The sequence below is a fragment of the Pongo pygmaeus genome, chromosome 4, assembly GCF_028885625.2.
Source record: "Pongo pygmaeus isolate AG05252 chromosome 4, NHGRI_mPonPyg2-v2.0_pri, whole genome shotgun sequence".
In the NCBI taxonomy this organism is placed as follows: Eukaryota; Metazoa; Chordata; class Mammalia; order Primates; family Hominidae; genus Pongo; species Pongo pygmaeus.
The window spans coordinates 167028042-167048770 of NC_072377.2; the positions used below are offsets into that span (position 1 = coordinate 167028042).

At 34.7% G+C, this 20729-nt stretch overlaps 1 protein-coding gene across 3 annotated transcripts in view; it reads left to right on the forward strand.

Annotated features, from left to right (window-relative positions):
- GABRG2 (gamma-aminobutyric acid type A receptor subunit gamma2) overlaps positions 1-20729 on the forward strand; it is a 93111-nt gene that overhangs the window by 27925 nt on the left and 44457 nt on the right. For all 3 annotated transcript variants that reach the window (XM_054489352.2, XM_054489350.2, XM_054489351.2), the window contains exons 2-6: positions 4174-4325; positions 5823-5890; positions 7846-8066; positions 13341-13423; positions 15990-16127. In XM_054489352.2, coding sequence (XP_054345327.1) covers positions 5849-5890; positions 7846-8066; positions 13341-13423; positions 15990-16127 — 484 coding nt within the window. In that variant the 5' untranslated portion in view covers positions 4174-4325; positions 5823-5848. The remainder of the gene's footprint in view (positions 1-4173; positions 4326-5822; positions 5891-7845; positions 8067-13340; positions 13424-15989; positions 16128-20729) is intronic.

Consider the following 20729-nt stretch of genomic DNA (forward strand, 5'->3'; position numbering starts at 1 on the left):
TACCTGCATTAGAGAAGGATAAATATATATTCAGTCTTCATTATGCCAAACACCAATAGATTTAAATATACCTGAACAAACAGACAAATGCCTGTATTTCTCATCCAAATATTTGCTGTCCTACTATCCTGGGCCATGACTAGATTTTCCTCTTCTACCCCTAAACTTAGAGCTTTATTAAATATATCAAAATCTGAAATACCTAGGTGGAAATTAAAAATTCCAGAAACTGCATGACTAATGTTCATAATGGCAAACATCCAGAATATGTATCAAAATTAAAATGTATAGAATCTTGTTAAAATTGTGAGCAACCTCTCATCGAACAATCTCTATGTAGTATTTGTTGTGCTTTATAAGCCACTTTTGTTCTTCCAAATAGGATTGATTTTTACTTCTAATTACAAGTATGAATTCATGTTTGCAATCATCCTAAATTCAAATTATGCATAAAACTGTAATGATGAGAATAAAAATGAATAATCTAATATACAACATGGAGATTCAGATTTAGATCTAAAGCAAGAACTTTGAGAATTTTTATTTTAAAAAATCCCACCCCAACACATACATGTACAAGTACACACACACATACACATACGTATACACAAACACACAGAGCCAGGAATATGTGCCACTGATCTAACCAGTCTATAACTGAGATCCTCAAATGTTAATATGTATATGAATCATTTGTGAAACTTGTTAAAATAGCAATTCTGATTCCAGGGTCTTGGTGGGTCCCAGAGCTCTGCATTTCTGGCAAGCTCCCAGGTGATGTTGCTGCTGTGGCCCCAGGCTCTCACTATGATGATTTTGTAACCATTTTTTTGAATGTTTTCAAAGATGAAAACTTCACATTCTTTTCTGGCACTATCACTCAGAAACTACCACTCAGATGACAAAAATGTTTTACTATGGTTAGTTAATTGAAGGATAAGTTTAATTTCAGTTATTTTCCTCTATAAGAATATTTTCTTAAATTATAAGTTACCAGGAGGGGTAATAACTTCTAAAGGCTGTTCCATGCAGCTAGGTACCTTTAGCCAGAAGTTCAACTATGTTTGCTCTCTATCCACTCAACTGTTGAGTGAATTCCTCAAATCATTATCAATCTGTTTCTGCCCAGACATTCTTACAGAGTCCACAATTCCACAGAATGTCTCATCTGGTGGTGAGACTTCATTATTCCTCGATAGCCTACCTGTGAATGCAGAGGTTTTTATGTCCAAAGCACTCTAGAGAAAGAAACAGCATAGCTTTAATAAAAGAAGTTCCTTTTTTAAGACAAATCTAGAAACAATCCCAGGTTATGCATCAGCTCCTTTAATTTAAACCTCAGCTAGAAGAGCCGTGGAAAAGAAAAACTTCATTTATTTATAATGTAGATGGCCATTATTTTTCTTCTTGAAAAACATTTGTTTTTAGTTCTCCCCAGCCCATATTGTATTAAAAGTCTTGAAGCAGCATATGTAGATATAGTTTTTTGTTACATGTTTGGAGCTGGTGTTATAAATCTATCAGTGGTCACTTTATAAAATGATTAATATAATATTTATAATAATATTTGTTCCATTATTAATGAATTATGCTATTGATTAATTAATAATATAATAATTGTCATGGACTTGTTTTCATTACTGTGTGTTAGGCACTGTGCTAAGCACTTAAGCATTGTCTTAACCTTACACGAGAATGTAATATGAGAACTAATATTAGAACTAATATTAAACCTATAAGAAGTTGAAAACTTTGAGGCTCAGCAGGGTTAAATAACTTCCCCAAAGTTGTTAACAGTAAGTGCCAGGCAAGCCATGAATCCAGAAAGCAGAACTAGCATTTCCTGATTCCCAAATATATACTCTTAAGTACTCTATTTTACCTGTCAATGGCCAAGTAGACATCCTGAAGTGTGAAAAAAAACTAGGTGATGACTCTGAGGGAATTGTTGGAGAAATTCTGGAAATCAGTCTTACTTCTAAAAAAGTATCCCTTATCTTTTCACTTTATGTATTTTCCCTCCTGGTCTGCCAGATAATAGTAATAACAGTAATACAGCACCATTATACTTGACTCATTTATTTGTTGGCATGAGGAGGTGCCATAAACAAACAAACCAAACAATTTAGTACATATTCCCTTTTCTTGAAGAAAATTTAATAGGGTGCATGTGTCTTGAGAGAGAAAGAGAAAGAGAGAGAGACAAAGAGAGAGATTTTTTTGAAAAGTAACAAACCTGCATGTTGTGCACATGTACCCTAGAACTTAAATTATAACAAAAAAAATTTAAAAAGGCACTTTTGCATGAACAATTTAAACCATAATATATTTTATTACGGCATCTGACAAGCCAACCATATCCTTTTCTCATGAGTTATTGGAGGGATTTGAAAATTACTTTACCAGAGAGCTTTTTTATTTTCTTTCCCTAAACCAGTAAGATTTGGGTCAGAGGATTAAAGCTCTATTAGGCAGAGTTTAGCAGTGCTCTGGAGAAATGATGAATTGAAGCCCAAGAGGGATTATTTTTCTAGCAGCACACTGGCCTCTGCTTGCATGGAGGCTTTTCTCTCTGAGAGCTGATGGAAGAATTGCCCCCAGCCCATTGTACCCTCTATGAGCACTCTGTGAAATTAATGCTCCTTTAAACTTCCTATGCTCACTAAAGTGCAAGATGTAAGACACTGGGTATGTTAGGCCTTTTGCAGATGTATTTTTATGATGTTTCCTAGTCATAAAGCTTTAAAGGAATGAAAAAAAGAGGTTACTGTAACCACTAAGTTGACCCATGACAATAATTACTCTTAAGACTTCATCCTCTATTCTTATTCTCAAACCAGATTAATTACATAATCATCTTCTGCAATATTTAGTCATCAAGATATATATATGATGTACATAAAATATATATGTGCATTCATGTGTACCCACATACATACACACACAGGTATGTATATTTAACTACATTGTCTGTACATGTATATATACTTGATGACTATGATTGAAGAAAGGTGATAAATCCAGTTTGAGAATATATGAATATAGACATTTATTTATTCAAGGTAAATGTGGCAATTATGTCATAGCTGACAAAATTCATTCTATACTATATGTTTAGAAAAATAAGGTAAAGATGGGGGCAGGGGTGGGAAATGTTATATTTTAAGTTTGTATTTTTTAAAAATTTTGCTCTAAACTACAAAAGTAACCAATATTCATTCAGTGCTGATAAAAATGAAAATGGCAGCTTTTGCAAGGGTGTGTGTGTTGCCCCCGGATCTGGAAAATATCATTATCTTGGCGGGGTTGCCCTGGGACTTGGGTTAGGGGGAGAGGTAAGCTATAGGAATTCCAGTCCCGTTCCAGAGTCATTCTCAGGTGGCCCAGTTGCTGAAAGCGTTTCCGAAAGTTTTGGGCATAGCGAATATAATGAAAGAATATTAGGTGGCTTTTTGATCAGTTATAACAAGTCATTTCATTTCTAAAATTATAGTATATTAACCATTGCATTTGCCATGATAAAGGGTGGTTTAAAGTCTGTAACATTTTTCTTCATACTACCAGGTTCTTAACAACCAAAGATAAATGAACCACCTTTGCCTTCAGTGCAAGTGAGGGGAAAAAATACACATAAACACACCCTGGGGGAAGCAAAGGCAAAGAGACTGAGCTCTCTCCTTAGTGTTCAAGTTAGCGGGGAGAGGCATGTCTGGCAGTTCGTGGGAGGGAATCTAATTATCAGTCTCTTACTTTCATTAATAAGTTGGGGCAAGTGAACTCCTCAAAGAAGGAAAGAGCAGACATTATACCTGAATTCTTAGACTACATATGATCCTTTAACCGCCATTTTCACACAAATAGTTTTCTTATAATTCCTTCAGGAGACTGGGAAGTAGGCAGAAAGAACATCAAATATGGGAAAAGTAAAAATAACTGGCAAAACATGGTTTATTTGTCCATGGGAGGGCAAAGAATTCTGAAAACCTGAAGCGTACACTTGAATACAGTTAGTCTTCATCTATGCAGTTTAATTAGAACAACCCTCAAGTGAGACTTTTCAGTTTAAACATTGCTTTTATCCTGTTTTATTTCTTCTTTTCCACTGGTGGTCTCTGGATAAAAGTTAACTTTTGTGTAATCTATGTGTTTTTTGACCAATATGTTTTTTCTTAGCTTCACTAGCCAGAAATCTGATGATGACTATGAAGATTATGCTTCTAACAAAACATGGGTCTTGACTCCAAAAGTTCCTGAGGGTGATGTCACTGTCATCTTAAACAACCTGCTGGAAGGATATGACAATAAACTTCGGCCTGATATAGGAGGTTTGTTAAAGTCTTTTGTGTTGTGCTATAGATAGGAGCACATGAACATGTCTACTTTATTAGATGAAAACATCAGTGTAGTTCAAGAACAAGGAAGAATTAAATTATACTTTTTTATATGTTGTAAAAGTAGTGTTTAAATAGCATTCAGGCCTATGAGTGGGAGGGGTGTCAATACATTCAAAATGAAGAAATATTATTTTCAAGTGAAGCTTGAGAGCTAGAGTTAGAAATTCAAATATTGCTAGATATCTCAGATAGAAGCTGTAGGAAAAAAAAGCAATGACCCCTTTATGAAGCAACGTAAACAAATCAAACAAGACAATAATAGTAAAGAGAGGATATATTGTTTGCCTGTTGTTGTGTAACAAACAACCAGAAAATCTCAATGACATATGACAATAAACATTTATGTAATACTCCCCTGAGAGATATACTAATCTAGGCTAAAGCAAGCTGGAGCTGCTTATTTAGGGCAACTGTACTTTACATGTTTCTCGTTCTACTCCTGGGACCAACAGGTATCTAAGATAACCCTTCTCACAGTGGTAGAAAACAGCCAGAGAGTAAGCAGAAGCTCATGAGGCTGAATGCTTAGGCCTAGCACTGGCACACTCACTTTTGTATATATATTATTAACCAAAGCCAATCAGATGATCTAGCCCAAAGTCGAGAGGCAGAGGAATAGCCTCATCCAGGAGAAGGCAAGGATGTGAATGCCGGTCCACCACAGTGAGTTAGGACATGACATTTTCAAGGAAAAAAATAAAGACTAAAGCTCTTGTTGTTCATTAAATGTTAAATAAAAATGGAGACCATGCATTTGGTCATGGATATTATACTACAGATTTTTAATATCAGTCTTCTCTGACAAATAGGTACATAATGGGTTTCCATGTGGTTTTCTCATATTATCTGTGGTATCACAGGGTACAATAAATCATCAAGGAAGATTAATTTTGTGTTGGTGAGAGGTGTGTGAGGATAATGTGGTCATTAAAGGAATCAACAGGGAACTGTGATCCAAAACTAATTTATATTACCAGTTTGCTCTTTATGTCCGCTTCATGTACTGAATGCATATTTTTTTTCCTGAGTTATTAAGCAATTATTTTTCTATATGGGTCCAGTCAGGGACATGCTCAAGTCAATTTCAGAGCTTGAAGGAAACATGGTAAAATTCAAGATATCTGAGAGAAAGATGGAGAAAAGCTAAGAGCAGCATTTTCTAATTTATTCATTTTTATGTTAGTTTTAAAAGGATAATTGGTTTCAAAACTCTACTATGCATGCTTGGTGCATGTGCATGCTTAAAAAAGATATTTCTTTGAAAACAAAATAGTTATTCAAATGTGGTGAATTAGTAACTGGTACCAAATTAGTTGTGAATAAATTACTTCTAATGTAGCTAAATAAATCTATTCTAGAAAACAAAGATTAAAACATTAAAATCTTGCACCTCTCTATGTGCACACATTTCTATGTTTCTCTTTACAGTGAAGCCAACATTAATTCACACAGACATGTATGTGAATAGCATCGGTCCAGTGAATGCTATCAATATGGTGAGTTTCCAAATAAAATTCTTTGTCTATTTTATTAGCATGTTTGAGAGAAAATGTGATGTCATGGAAATAGCAAAAAACATGCCAGCAAAAACTTTAAGTTTAAAACTTTAGAAGTGAAAGATAGTCTTCCAGATCCTTTTTTTTCTTGTAATATGAAGATAATTAAATGTTAAGTATTTTTGTTATGAGAATTAAATAGGATTATATATATAATTAATTTGTGTAAATATGCTATGCTGTTGAAATTCAACAATCGGTGTTTACTTGCCAAGTGCTACTTACTACAAAATAGGATATAGTACTCAACTACTTATTAGAACATTGATAGTTTGGTTCAAATCAGAAATGTTTCTCAGATAAAATAGTCTCAGATAAAATAGTCAGATGTAATAATAAATGTAATTCTATTCTTATGTAACACTTTCTACCCAAATGTGAAATACAAAACTAGACTGGAGTCCAAAATGTGATATAATAGAGAATGTAAAATAGAGTAGAGCAGAATGGAGTACAACATAACATAATGTAATACAGTATTCTATATTACACAATATTATATATGATATAATATAGTGAAACTATAAGTTTAAAATCATGTTTACCAAGCTAGCAATACAGATGCTCTGCTAAGTCGGAAAGAGATTGATGTGCCAATTGAGGTGATATATCGTCACCTGCATACTCCAAGCTAATAAGTTAGCTTGTTTAATCATTAAACAAATTCTAACTTCTTTATAGCCATAATTCTCAGAATATTTAGAGTTCTGAAATAAATTATAAATATCTAAGAAGCAGAAGCTATACAGATAGTTTATTTAAATGCAGAACTTTCTTGTTTTAAGAATAACAGTCCCCAGAATTGTTCTAGGATCAAAGTTTGTGAAATAATAGTTTTAAGAATCAAAGTTTTTTATTCATGGCTTTTCTTGACAAAATGTAGAATATAAATTAATTAATTATTCTTTCTACTGGCACATCACTAATTGGTTGACAAAGGATTTCATAAAACAGGTTCTTTTCTCATTACTTGTAGACTGTAAAAATGAAACTAAATGGTGAACAAGGGTGGTTTTTTTTACTGAAGTCAACCACTCTCCAGTTTAGTGATATGTATACTTGATGGAAATAATTACAGTAATTTGTCACTATAGCACTTAAGAATGCATTTTATGATAGAGATTAGCGGAGTATTATAAATTATTTTTAATTGTGAATTTCATCTTGTTTAGAGAAAAGAACATTATAAGTAAATAGTGAAAGAAAACCCTCTTCTTGGGGGTTTGTTCTCTGCCAGGCATAATGCAAAGCACCTTTTGTTGATTGCCCTTTTCTATCCTAACACGGCCTACCCAGTTAGGTTCTTTATGATCCCTATTTTAAATTAGGCCAACTGACTTTCCAGATCTCCTGCCTAGGACTTTTTTGCATATTCTGTACTTTGTTTCACTCTACAGTGGTGGTTGTGAATCTGGACTTCTTTTTCCCTCTCAGGGGATGTTTGACTGTGTCTGGAGGCAATTTTGGTTGTCATTACTTGGCAGGATTGAGTATGGGCTTGGGGTTTGCTACTGTCATCTAATGAGTAGAGGCCAGAGATGGTTCTAAACATCCCACAATGCCCGGGACAGCCCTCATGGCAAGAAACTAGCTGGCTCAAAACAACACAATGCTCTGCTCTATAGACATGGAAAGTAAAGGATTGTATCAAGGCTATGCTGTTTTTCCAGAACTCACTTAGACAGATCTACTTTTTCATAAAAGTATCAAACATAGCTACAAAAGATGGGTGAGACAGTAACCTCCTCAGCAAAACTCTAACTTTCTTTTGGACTATTCAAAGCCAAGATAGCCTTGCTTCATATTCGCAAAGAAAACACGAATGAAATATACCAATATTTAAAAAGATAATCTTACTGTGTACAAATTTTCTGTTTATCATTTTATTAAAACAGGAATACACTATTGATATATTTTTTGCGCAAACATGGTATGACAGACGTTTGAAATTTAACAGCACCATTAAAGTCCTCCGATTGAACAGCAACATGGTGGGGAAAATCTGGATTCCAGACACTTTCTTCAGAAACTCCAAAAAGGCTGATGCACACTGGATCACCACCCCCAACAGGATGCTGAGAATTTGGAATGATGGTCGAGTGCTCTACACCCTAAGGTATTCTTTTGCAAAAGGAAAGGAGTAATTGTTAGGAAGAAAACAAACAAACAAACAAACATAAAAATCAACCATTCCTGTGTCCATGTGTTCTCATTGTTCAATTCCCACCTATGAGTGAGAATATGCGGTGTTTGGTTTTTTGTTCTTGCGATAGTTTACTGAGAATGATGATTTCCAATTTCATCCATGTCCCTACAAAGGACATGAACTCATCATTTTTTATGGCTGCATAGTATTCCATGGTGTATATGTGCCACATTTTCTTAATCCAGTCTATCATTGTTGGACATTTGGGTTGGTTCCAAGTTTTGCTATTGTCAATAGTGCCACAATAAACATACGTGTGCATGTGTCTTTATAGCAGCATGATTTATAGTCCTTTGGGTATATACCCAGTAATGGGATGGCTGGGTCAAATGGTATTTCTAGTTCTAGATCCCTGAGGAATCGCCACACTGACTTCCACAAGGGTTGAACTAGTTTACAGTCCCACCAACAGTGTAAAAGTGTTCCTATTTCTCCACATCCTCTCCAGCACCTGTTGTTTCCTGACTTTTTAATGATTGCCATTCTAACTGGTGTGCGATGGTATCTCATTGTGGTTTTGATTTGCATTTCTCTGATGACTGTTGTGGGGTGGGGGGAGGGGGGAGGGATAGCATTGGGAGATATACCTAATGCTAGATGACGAGTTGGTGGGTGCAGCGCACCAGCATGGCACATGTATACATATGTAACTTACCTGCACATTGCACACATGTACCATAAAACCTAAAGTATAATAATAATAATAATAATAATAATAATAAAAGAAAAAAAAAAAGAAAACATATCAAAAAAAAAAATCAACCATAAGTCTCTAAAAGAGAAAAAAGGGAAATAAATTTCAAGACTACATCAGGGTTGGCATGCTATCAAATAGTATATGACATCAAAACATTAGTTTTTTCTTTTTGTTATCAATGAGCTTTTTCAAAGCACTAATTATAGACAAAGCTTATTTTCCACAACTGCTGTGAAAACTATTTTTTGTCACAACTGACCAGAAATTTCCTTTGTCTTGCAAGATCATCTGACCTTTGCACCTACGCTTTGCACTCTTATGCTTGGAAATATCTTCATTTCCAAGGAAATAGTTGCTAAAAGAGAATTTTTGAAGTGTATGTCTCCATACATCCTTCTCTTTTTAGCTTCACAATAGCAAGCACCTAGAATCTATTATCTTTCATCTCCTGGCACCCCACTTCCCATTATGTTAATAGGCTATTTACATTAATTTATTGTCTATGTTGGGAATAGACATACTTGGGAGAAAGTTGAAGGAGCTATGGTTCAGCATCTGAAATTAAATTCTGAAATTAAATTGTGAAATTAGAGTGAAATGCTACCTTAATGAAATAATTATTTTATGCCATTATCTTATCACTTCATACTTTGCATTTAAAACATTTTTACATTGAAGTTTCTCATTGGTGGGAGTACATTATTAGACAGAATAATATATAAGTACATAGTCTTACGAATCAGACATCTGACTTTGGTTCTAAGCTCTCTCTCTTACTATCTGTAGGAACTAGGGCAATGCACCAGCATTTCTATATAAAGGGACTTAGGGGCAGCTATCTGGTAGCAGGACTTTTAGTGTTAGAAGCTTTGTTTGCATAGTAAGCATGATGTTTTTACATGGTTATGTTTTTATTTAGAAAAATTAAGTGAGAACTGATGGAAATTATTGGGAAAGAAAGCACAACCACGTTGTCCCACCCTGTTCTTCCTCTCCCCCCACCTTGACACCACAACTGAGTAGACTCTTTTATCTTTCATTTCTTTAATTTCTATAAAACAGATACAGTTCTTCTGACCTTACGGAGTTGCTATAAGGACAAAATAGGGTGATAAGTAAAGTGATTAACATAGAGTCTGATACATAGTAAATATAGAAAATATTAAAATTATACATTTTCAATCAAAATAAGAATAATGCAATTCTAAATCTTCATATCTGAGATATATATTTATAATATATATAATATATCTCAGATATATATTATAAATATATATATTATATATTTATATATAATACTTGAATAGGCACCAAAATCTTTATTAATTATATCAGTTATTAGAAAAAGCCACAATTCCAAAATAAATTCATTCCAGGCATTTTATATTTATCATGGCTTTTGTAAACTTAGAGATATAGTAATTACTGAATTTATTTTTACTTATTTATTTATTTATTTTGAGACAGGGTCTCACTCTGTCACCCACTGGAGTGCAGTGGCATGATCTGGGCTCACTGCAACCTCTACCTCCCAGAGGTTCAAGTGATGTTCCCACCTCAGCCTCCCAAGTAGCTGGGACCACAGGCACGTGCCACTACACCTTGCTAAGAATTTTTTTGTAGATTCTGGATATTAGCCCTTTGTCAGATGAGTAGGTTGCGAAAATTTTCTCCCATTTTGTAGGTTGCCTGTTCACTCTGATGGTAGTTTCTTTTGCTGTGCAGAAGCTCTTTAGTTTAATGAGATCCCATTTGTCAAGAAAAAAACAAACAACCCCATCAAAAAGTGGGCGAAGGACATGAACAGACACTTCTCAAAAGAAGACATTTATGCAGCCAAAAAACACATGAAAAAATGCTCACCATCACTGGCCATCAGAGAAATGCAAATCAAAACCACAATGAGATACCATCTCACACCAGTTAGAATGGCAATCATTAAAAAGTCAGGAAACAACAGGTGCTGGAGAGGATGTGGAGAAATAGGAACACTTTTACACTGTTGGTGGGACTGTAAAGTAGTTCAACCCTTGTGGAAGTCAGTGTGGCGATTCCTCAGGGATCTAGAACTAGAAATTCCATTCGACCCAGCCATCCCATTACTGGGTATATACCCAAAGGACTATAAATCAGGCTGCTATAAAGACACATGCACACGTATGTTTATTGCGGCATTATTCACAATAGCAAAGACTTGGAACCAACCCAAATGTCCAACAATGATAGACTGGATTAAGAAAATGTGGCACATATACACCATGGAATACTATGCAGCCATAAAAAATGATGAGTTCACGTCCTTTGTAGGGACATGGATGAAATTGGAAATCAACATTCTCAGTAAACTATCGCAAGAACAAAAAACCAAACACCGCATATTCTCACTCATAGGTGGGAATTGAACAATGAGAACACATGGACACAGGAAGGGGAACATCATACTCTGGGGACTGTTGTGGGGTGGGGGGAGGGGGGAGGGATAGCATTGGGAGATATACCTAATGCTAGATGACGAGTTGGTGGGTGCAGCGCACCAGCATGGCACATGTATACATATGTAACTTACCTGCACATTGCGCACATGTACCATAAAACCTAAAGTATAATAATAATAATAATAATAATAATAAAAGAAAAAAAAAAATAAAAAAAAATAAAAATAAAAATAAAAAAAAAAAAAAAAAAAAAGAATTTTTTTGTATTTTTTTGTAGAGATAGTCTCACTATGTTGCCCATGTGATCTTGAACTCCTAGATTCAAGCGGTCCACAACTCAGCCTCCCAAAGTCTGGGGATTATAGGCGCCAGCCATGGCATCTGGCCAATGCCTGAACGTAGAATCTAGTGGGTACAAAATTCCCCTGATACATCAGAGCTCAGTCCAGCTTTTGAAATATGAAGTCAATCATACTATCTCAAGTGTCTTTATTGTTCTTATAACATTGTAGTCATTTTGGGACTTAATTTATGGAATCATTACATTAGTTAATTATGAAAGCCACCTCAAAAGTGTCACTAATGGAGATTCAATCAAAGCTTGAACGGTTACCAGTTTACATAGAGAGATGATTTAGCTCTGGCTATCTAAAATGAACTATGAATGTGTTTGTGTGTTTCGTGCATGCCCAAAGACATTTAGATCTGTATCTATGTTTGTATCTGCAATTATATTATTTTCAATTTTAATAATTCCAGTTTAATTTGGAGTAATTATACTAATAAAATATCAAATTTAATTGTAGCTTCCTTTATGAATAAAACTATTCTTCCCTTTGAAGAGCATATAAATATATAGTAACAATGATTAAAACCTCCAGCTTTGAAGGTAGATAATCCTGGGTCCAAATTTCAACTGTGCCTCTAGTTATGTGACTTTGGACAAGTTCAGGTACAATAAATGCATAATAATACTTATTAAATGAGGAAACAATTCACTCTACCCAGTGTTTCATAGTTAATTAAGGGCTCAATAATTATTAGATATATTTTAACATCAGTAATTGCTCCATTATATCATAGAATAATAGATTCTTAATTGTTTTCAATTAAAAAGTATACTAATTAGAAAATCTCTTAATAAATTTTCCTAAAATAATACTTTTATTACATCAACAATATCTGTACAATGTAAGAATTATAGCTAAAAATATGAAATTTTAAAAATCCTCAACCCATTACCATTACAATTTGAGATTATATTCATATTTATCCAAAGGTGGTCAAGACATCGACTTTCAAATCTTCTCCCTCCTGGAGTTCCAGCCCAGGACTTGAGACTGAGAAAATCTGTATACTTTAATAAGCACTAACTAATAAGACATAAACTAATTAAGATTTACTGGCAAACATTTTTCAAATATGTCTGTGTATGTGCATCTAACATTTCTTGTTTTCCATTAGATATTCTTCTACTCTATAATATCCTATTTAATGACATCCTCTGGAAGATCCTATTTAGTGACAGTGTAGTGTAGAATTAATGCCACACCATTGTGCAACACAGGTATTTTTACACTCACCTTTAGAAATTAAAGCTAACAGCTACCCAGTTCTTACAAACAGAAGGTCCTGCTTTAATTAGCAGGTAAGATCTTAGAATTATCAACATTCATTTACATGCAAACAGTAAATGAGCTTAAGTTCTTAAAACAGTTGGCTCTGTTAAATATATTCACTGAGCAGTTTCACGTGAACAATTAATTTGTAAAGAGAAAAACCAAAACCAAAAACTTAAGTGATCATAAATTTTCAATAAATATAGTTGAGGTAAGTGAGGTGTTATTATTTGGTCTGTAAAAATGAACAGAGTACATTACGTCTTATGTAATTTTTTCCTGGACTTGGTGGATTTCTTCATTGGGGATCACTCTGTGTTTTCAATTAGAATGTGAGATATTCTCTAGAAAAAAAAATCATTTAAAATTGTGCAAATTTACAATTTAAAATTATGTCTAAAATCCATCTTATGTTTAATATCTTTCTACTTAGGTTGACAATTGATGCTGAGTGCCAATTACAATTGCACAACTTCCCAATGGATGAACACTCCTGCCCCTTGGAGTTCTCTAGTTGTAAGTAATATTCCTTCTCCATTTGTATCCTCCCTCACCTACAGTCTTTCTGATTGCCATGTTAATTAATTGAAAGAAGCATAATGAATTTCAAAGTTGTATTAAGTTATGTTACTGACTTCGATGATTTTGACAGTCTCTTTCATCTTAATCCCAGCTTGCTCTGATTAGGGTGATTCCTGCAAAAGAAGGACTTATTTTATTAAGAATTACAGTAGGTTTCCTTGAGTTGCAAACTTTTAACATATTGGTTGCGTAGAGCCTTTTTTTTTTTTTATAATGGATTGTAAAGCCAACCCTGGACTCAATAGAAAAGGTGCAATCTTTAATTATATATCCTCTTCCTTTCTCTCCTATGGGCCTAGGAAGGGACTATAGCAGCACATTGCTAATTAAGGGCTGCCCCACAGGACAATTATTTTATTGATAAAATATATGTGAACCACTACTTGACACACAATAAGATCAAATATGAAACCTTTATTTTTACATTTCTTATTTTTATCAGATAGATAATAGAATGTAGCAAGAGGATCCATGATAATCTAACATAGATTATGCTTTAGTAACCTTTACAAATATTTCCTGCCTGAACCAAAGCCAAGCAAACCTAAATTTCCCAAAACATTTTCCTTAGTATTTGTTCAGCATCCATGAAAGGTCAATCGCCTCTTTTACATTTTTTGTCTGCCAGTTGTACATATTGCACAGAATAAAAATCTGATTATAGATTTTAAAAGTATGTTTGTAGAAATGTAATTTCTCAACCAGGGAGTCCACCAAGTCATAGTAATCACAGTTTGAAAAAAGTTGATGATCAGAGAAGTAATCACCTGTTTATCACTTCATCAATACCAGAGGAAACCAGAGGAAAAAATCACTGGACATCATATTTATCTAGAAAAATTCTCATTATGAAACTTATTTCATGTTTTCCTGAACCCAAGAATGAAATATATTTAATTATAAAGTTAAAGCTTCCCTGAGCTTTAGAGAGATAAACCTTCCTTTCTTTTAATATTCCAAGTGGGACTACTTCTTTCTTGTGTCAGCTAAAATTCAAGAACTGTTGATTTCTCTGCCATCAGGTGGCCAGTTGAAAATGGCCCTCTGAACCCAAACACAATTTAATATTACTTATTGCTATCAGAACAATTCAGTCACCAGCACATTCTCTGCAGAAATTTGCCTCATATCATCATTTTTTGTTGTTGTTTTGTTTTGTTTTGGACAGGGTCTCTTTCTGTTGCCCAGGCTGGAATGTGTGGTGGTGTGATCTCGGCTCACTACAGCCTTCGCTTCTGGAGCTCAAGTGATCCTCCCACCTCAGCCTCCAGAGTAGCTGTGATTTCAGGCACGCACCACCATACCCAGCTAATTTCTGTATTTTTTGTAGAGATGGGGCGTCGCCATGTTGCCCAAGCTGGATATTATCACTGTTTTCCTCAATTTTCATCACCTACTATCATATCCCTCTCCATCCCCTCCATCCCCTCTAGGGACTCTCTCTTTTTTTTCCTCCCTCTTTAATTAATATAAACATATAATAGATAAAGCTGCATCAAAAGGAACAGAAAGGAGGAACTATGTGGGATTTTATTCCAAGTACTCAATCAGTGTTCATAATCAAACTAATCTTTACATGGCATTATTATTTATTATCACATAATAATTAGTATTATTAGTAGACAAACTGTTAAAACGATTTCTGATTTTTATTTATTTTCTTGAAAAAGTTAATTCTGCAGTTGACTGCGTAATAATGTTTATCCATTCAACAAATATACATTGACCATCAATTCCATGAGATAAGTACTATTATCCTCCCTATAAGGGGACAAACAATTTAGGAGGAAAAATATACAGTTGTCCAGGGTAGAATGGCTGAGAAATGGTACTCATAACCTCTACTTTATCTCACCTCCCCAGTGTGATGTTTTCAATGAATACTGTCTGTTCTATTAGTACAAGCTCATTGATATCTTCCTCTTAGCATTTCTACTTACTACTGCTTTGAATTGTGTATTTCTGTGTATATTAAAATGGAGTCCCGACAAATTGAGAAAGAAAGATAATAAATAATTTTGGTTATTTTTTCCAACTATCTTCCACTTCAAATGCATTCTTTGGAGAAGTTTTGAGTCTGTACTGTCGTATTATTTTCTGTTTCTATGTGACTCAAAATCTTGCTCTGTTAACTGCCTTTCACTGTGATACAAGACTTTGTATTTCTATTTATTATAGACTGGTCACTCGGTATGCACTATTCCAGATGATGTAAAGTATGCATACAGCATATATAAAACCACATGTAGTATATCTTCTATGTCATTTAAATTATTTTCAAGAGTATATTTGACCTTTGGATTTTTGAATCTAACTTCCCATTAGGATGCAATGTCATTGTAATTTATGTCCTCATTGCAATACCCTTTGGTCCAAGATCCTCATTTAGCTTGTAACTATCTTTCTCAGTCTTTACCTCAGTGTCATGTTCATAGAAGATGGTTGCTACATATGCTAATTTATAATCATTTTTAATGTGAGCTTTCCTATCTCACGGCAGATGGCTATCCACGTGAAGAAATTGTTTATCAATGGAAGCGAAGTTCTGTTGAAGTGGGCGACACAAGATCCTGGAGGCTTTATCAATTCTCATTTGTTGGTCTAAGAAATACCACCGAAGTAGTGAAGACAACTTCTGGTAAGATGCACTTGCAAAGAATTTCAAGTGACCCTTCCAGAGTTGAAATTTTGGTATATATGAATTAGAAGGTTTTCCAATACCACTCTATGAATGATAATCAGAAAATTAAATGAAGTGTTTTAATTTTCTAGAGAAAATTATAATTGAAATTCAAGTAGAATAGATAAATATAAATATATTCTACCAATTTGGGAAAATTGGATTCAAATTGGATTAGTAAATTATTCCCTAATTTATTTAAGGAAAAATGAATATCAATTATGAAAAAATAAAATATTTATTAGATGTACCTTTTTTAGAAAGTATGTTTCATAATGTAGTGAAATTGCCACATTTCACACAGGAAGAGTGAATTTTTTACAAATGCAGAAAAGTAAGCATAGTGGATATGGACCCATTCTCCATTCAGTAGTTTAATATTTTAAACTTATCCATCAGTGGATAATAGAACAAGCCTTCAGTATCAGACAGGATTGGGTTCAAATTCCAATTGCATCAGTTATAAGCTATAGACATTGGGCAAATGTATTGAATCTCTGAGATCAGCTTTTTCAGATACCTAATGTGCATTAAAAAAAAAATTGCATCACAGGAAGACTGTGTATGCAAAATATAAATGAAATGAAATGCTTAGAATGATAGCTGGCACATAGTGAGCACTTGTTCAATAGTAGCTCTTACTAATATTAATTATGATTATCGATGTGCATGATAATATGGTCAGGAATTGAGATTTATTTTCAGACAAGCTAAAAGTAAATATTTTTATATTAAATCTCATGATTTGTAATAGTATCAATTATTGATTTAAAACCCTCTGTCGGGCAAGTTAGATATGTTTCCAGACCAGATCTGTCTCATGGGTGGCCAGTTTGAACTCTCAGCAATGTTGCTTATATCCTCTATGTAGATTAATCTAACTACTGCTTTTAAAATTATGCTAATTTACATATGTTCAAATTTCAAATACAAACATTGTGTTCTCAGCTTACCATCTATTAAGATGTCATTTGAAACATATTTCCAAGAGTTGAGCTGTTTTCTGTTGATTTAGTCACAAACACCTGATTATTTTCTAGAATTCATAGGAAATATTTTTTGCGTGTGGAATAATTTGGCATCAGGCCTTCATCTACTTTACAGAGAGAAGCAAATAAAGGACCTACACAAATATGAAAATTTATGATTCGATTCTACTTTCAAAAGTACCATCCTTCAAATCAAAGAATTATCTGGCTGTAACATTGTTTTGAGCATTTGCAACTGTCTCATAAAAGTTCTTTTATTTGGAAAAAAGAATCTGAAAGAAGGTCATAGTAATGCTTGAGTATATTATTTTAAAATGGCCTTCTGTTCCATTATTCGCAAGAAACCTGACCCTCAAGTATTAGTAGAACAATCTTTTTTTTTTTTTTTTTTTTTGAGAAGGAGTCTCGCTCTGTCTCCCAGGCTGGAGTGCAGTGGCGAGATCTCTGCTCACTGCAAGCTCCGCCTCCCGGGTTCATGCCATTCTCCTGCCTCAGCCTCCCCAGTAGCTGGGACTACAGGCGCCTGCCACCACGCCTGGCTAATTTTTTGTATTTTTTAGTAGAGATGGGGTTTCACCGTGTTAGCTAGGATGGTCTCGATCTCCTCGTGATCCGCCTACCTCGGCCTCTCAAACTGCTGGGATTACAGACAAGAGCCACCACACCAGGCCTAGAACAACCTTTCATTTGGTTCACAAAGGAAAAGTTCAGGATTGCCTTAGAACTGGAGTCTTCCATCAGCGAAAGAAAACACATACACACACACACACACACACACACACACACACACCACATAAAATTAATCTCCAATTCTTCATGCTTCCAGAATGAGAAATTGGGCATTAAGTTCTATTGTATATTCATATTTCTATAATTATTCCAGCACTGTAAAACAGAACCCACAAACTCGTGACTAGAAGACTTCATGTTTAGTTGTTTTGAGCTCAAGAGTGGTATGAAGAACTAATGGTGGAGACAGAAGGTTGATTTTACATCACAGAGCCTAACATTACCACCTCCCCAATGTCTCGTGTGGAGGATCATCTAGGGAATTTACTATCTATTAGGAGACACTTGTGGGAGAAAATTATCTACTTACTTTAAGCATAGCAAAAATAATTAACAAGGTCTCACAAGGCTATTAATCTTCCTAAGGAAATCACAGCAAAACAGTATTGAAAAGATACTACATTTCACACTGAGTACCATCATGTAACTCATCTCATCAACTCCTTTGTGGGTCCTAATACTGAGAATAGCCTTCACAGTTGGCCTTCTCTCCCACTCCTCACCCTGCTGGTTTGTATTTTGTGAGTAGTACTATTTCAATGGGCTCGGTGAAGAGAAAGGGCTGAATTGAACATTACTGTTGATAACGAAAGGCAGCCTGATTTCTCTGACAGCTGATTTTTTAGTGATTGGAAGTTTTTGCTCGATATTTGCTTGATTTTTGATGCTATTCTTATCTTCAAAGCATAGCTGTGTAACTAATGAACGTCTACAAGGAAGTTATGTTTACAACTTTCTTGGGAAATTATCAGGAGCTCAATCTTAGCCAATTATAATGTGACTTTCTTTTAGATTTGTGGTAAACGTATCTCCCTTTAAGATGCCTCTTTTGTAACTGGGGGAGAATATTGCCAAATTGTGACATAGCTTAGTGAAGGATTTTCCAACCTTTATTCATTCAAGCTTTGTTATATCCAAGTAGTGAATGTACTTCTGATTCCTAATTTTTTTCTTTAAATTGATTCATGTGGTTTTTTTTCTTGAATGCATAATGAATTTTATTATTTTGTTTTAACTTTTAAGTTCGGGGGTACATGTACAGGTTTGTTATATAGGCAAACTTGTGTCATGGGGGGTTGTTGTATGGATTATTTTGTCACCCAGGTATTAAGCCGAGTACCTATTAGTTATTTTTCCTGATCCTCTCCTTCCTCCCAACCTCTACCTTCCCAAAGACCTCGGTGTCTGTTGTCCCCTTCTATATGTCCATGTGTTATCATCATTTAGCCCTCACTTACAAGTGAGAACATGCAGTATTTGGTTTTCTTTTCCTGTGTTAGCTTGATAAGGATAGTGGCTTCCAACTCCATCCATGTTCTTGCAAAGAACATGTTCTCATTTTGTGTGGCTGCATAGTATTCTTTGATACATGGTTTTTCAATGAAGTTAATTTTTTAAAGGAAAGTTAATATAAGGACCACAATTGGAAAACCAGGGCATTTAACAAAAATATAAGTGATATAAAAATATGATTAAAAAACAAGTGAATACTCTTCCACTTTAAGTGCATATATTTGTGTTCCCTAGACTTTGAATATGTTGACAAAGAGAGAAAGAGAGAGAAAAGGATATTAGAGCTTAAGTAAAGAGCAATTAGTACCAAATCCAAACATTCTCTTTGATATAAACAGAAAAATAGAAGCATTTTATAGGAGAGAATTTGCTCTCCAGGAAATTTAATGCTATGTGAGAGTCCTTGCATCCACCACCTGAATCATCTCCTTTATTACTACTTTATGTGTACTACAGTTGAGAAAAATATTTCCCCTGTGGCGGGTCGATAAGATTGGAAGAATATTTTTAATTCATTGTCAATATGCTAGAACAGATTCTGGATCCATAATTTCTTCTTCAAACTATAATTCCTTCCTGATTGTTCTATATCTGGTAGAAGAACAACCATTGCCCCAGTGAGCCAGGCGTGAACACTCAGAGTCATGTCTCTGCCTCCCACATCTAATGAATCATGAAGGCACTTATGCTTCTGAAATATCTTGTGTAACTGTCCTCTTTTCAGTTGCCATTGCCACTGTCCTAGTTCATGATTTTGTCTGTTCTCATCTGGAATGTGTTAGTAGCTTATTAAGTTATGTGCCTGCTGTCAATTTCTCTCTCATCTCCAGTCTATGCTTTTCACCTTAATTATAAAAGCTAGCACTTACTAAGCACTAACTACATGCACCATAGCAAGCACTATGTGTAAGTGATCTGCTTTCTCATAACCATAGTTACATTTACTATTAACACTGATGGTATCGCTGCAGATGAGAAAATTGAGACTTCGAGGGGTTCATTTACCTGCAGGAATCAAGGGCAAGCACTGGGACAGAAACTCAAGTGGTCTGCTCTGAGATTCATACTCTTAATCACAACACTATTTGACTCCTATCATGGCCCAGTGAGCTCCTGATATATCCCTTCATCATGTCTCAATAATTCAGTAGATTCAATTGAGCACAAGCTATTGTTTCTAGTATGTAAGAATCTGGTCTCAGGAACTTTCCAGCCTTGTTTTCTACAGTTTCTCAGCTTGTGAAAGAACCGATCTATTAATATGTTTCTGTGTTTAACTAACCAGTCTTACACTCCCATTGAATCTCAATCTCTTTCTGTTTTGAATGGCTTCTTAATGCATCACTACCATCTCACCTCTATGACTTTAAGGCTTAAATCAATGACATCTCTTCAACAGTGCCTTCACTGATCTTGATACCAAAACAACTTGAAGCGATTTTTAAGAATGTTCACCACGGGAGTCAGACAGCTCAGGTTTTAATACCAG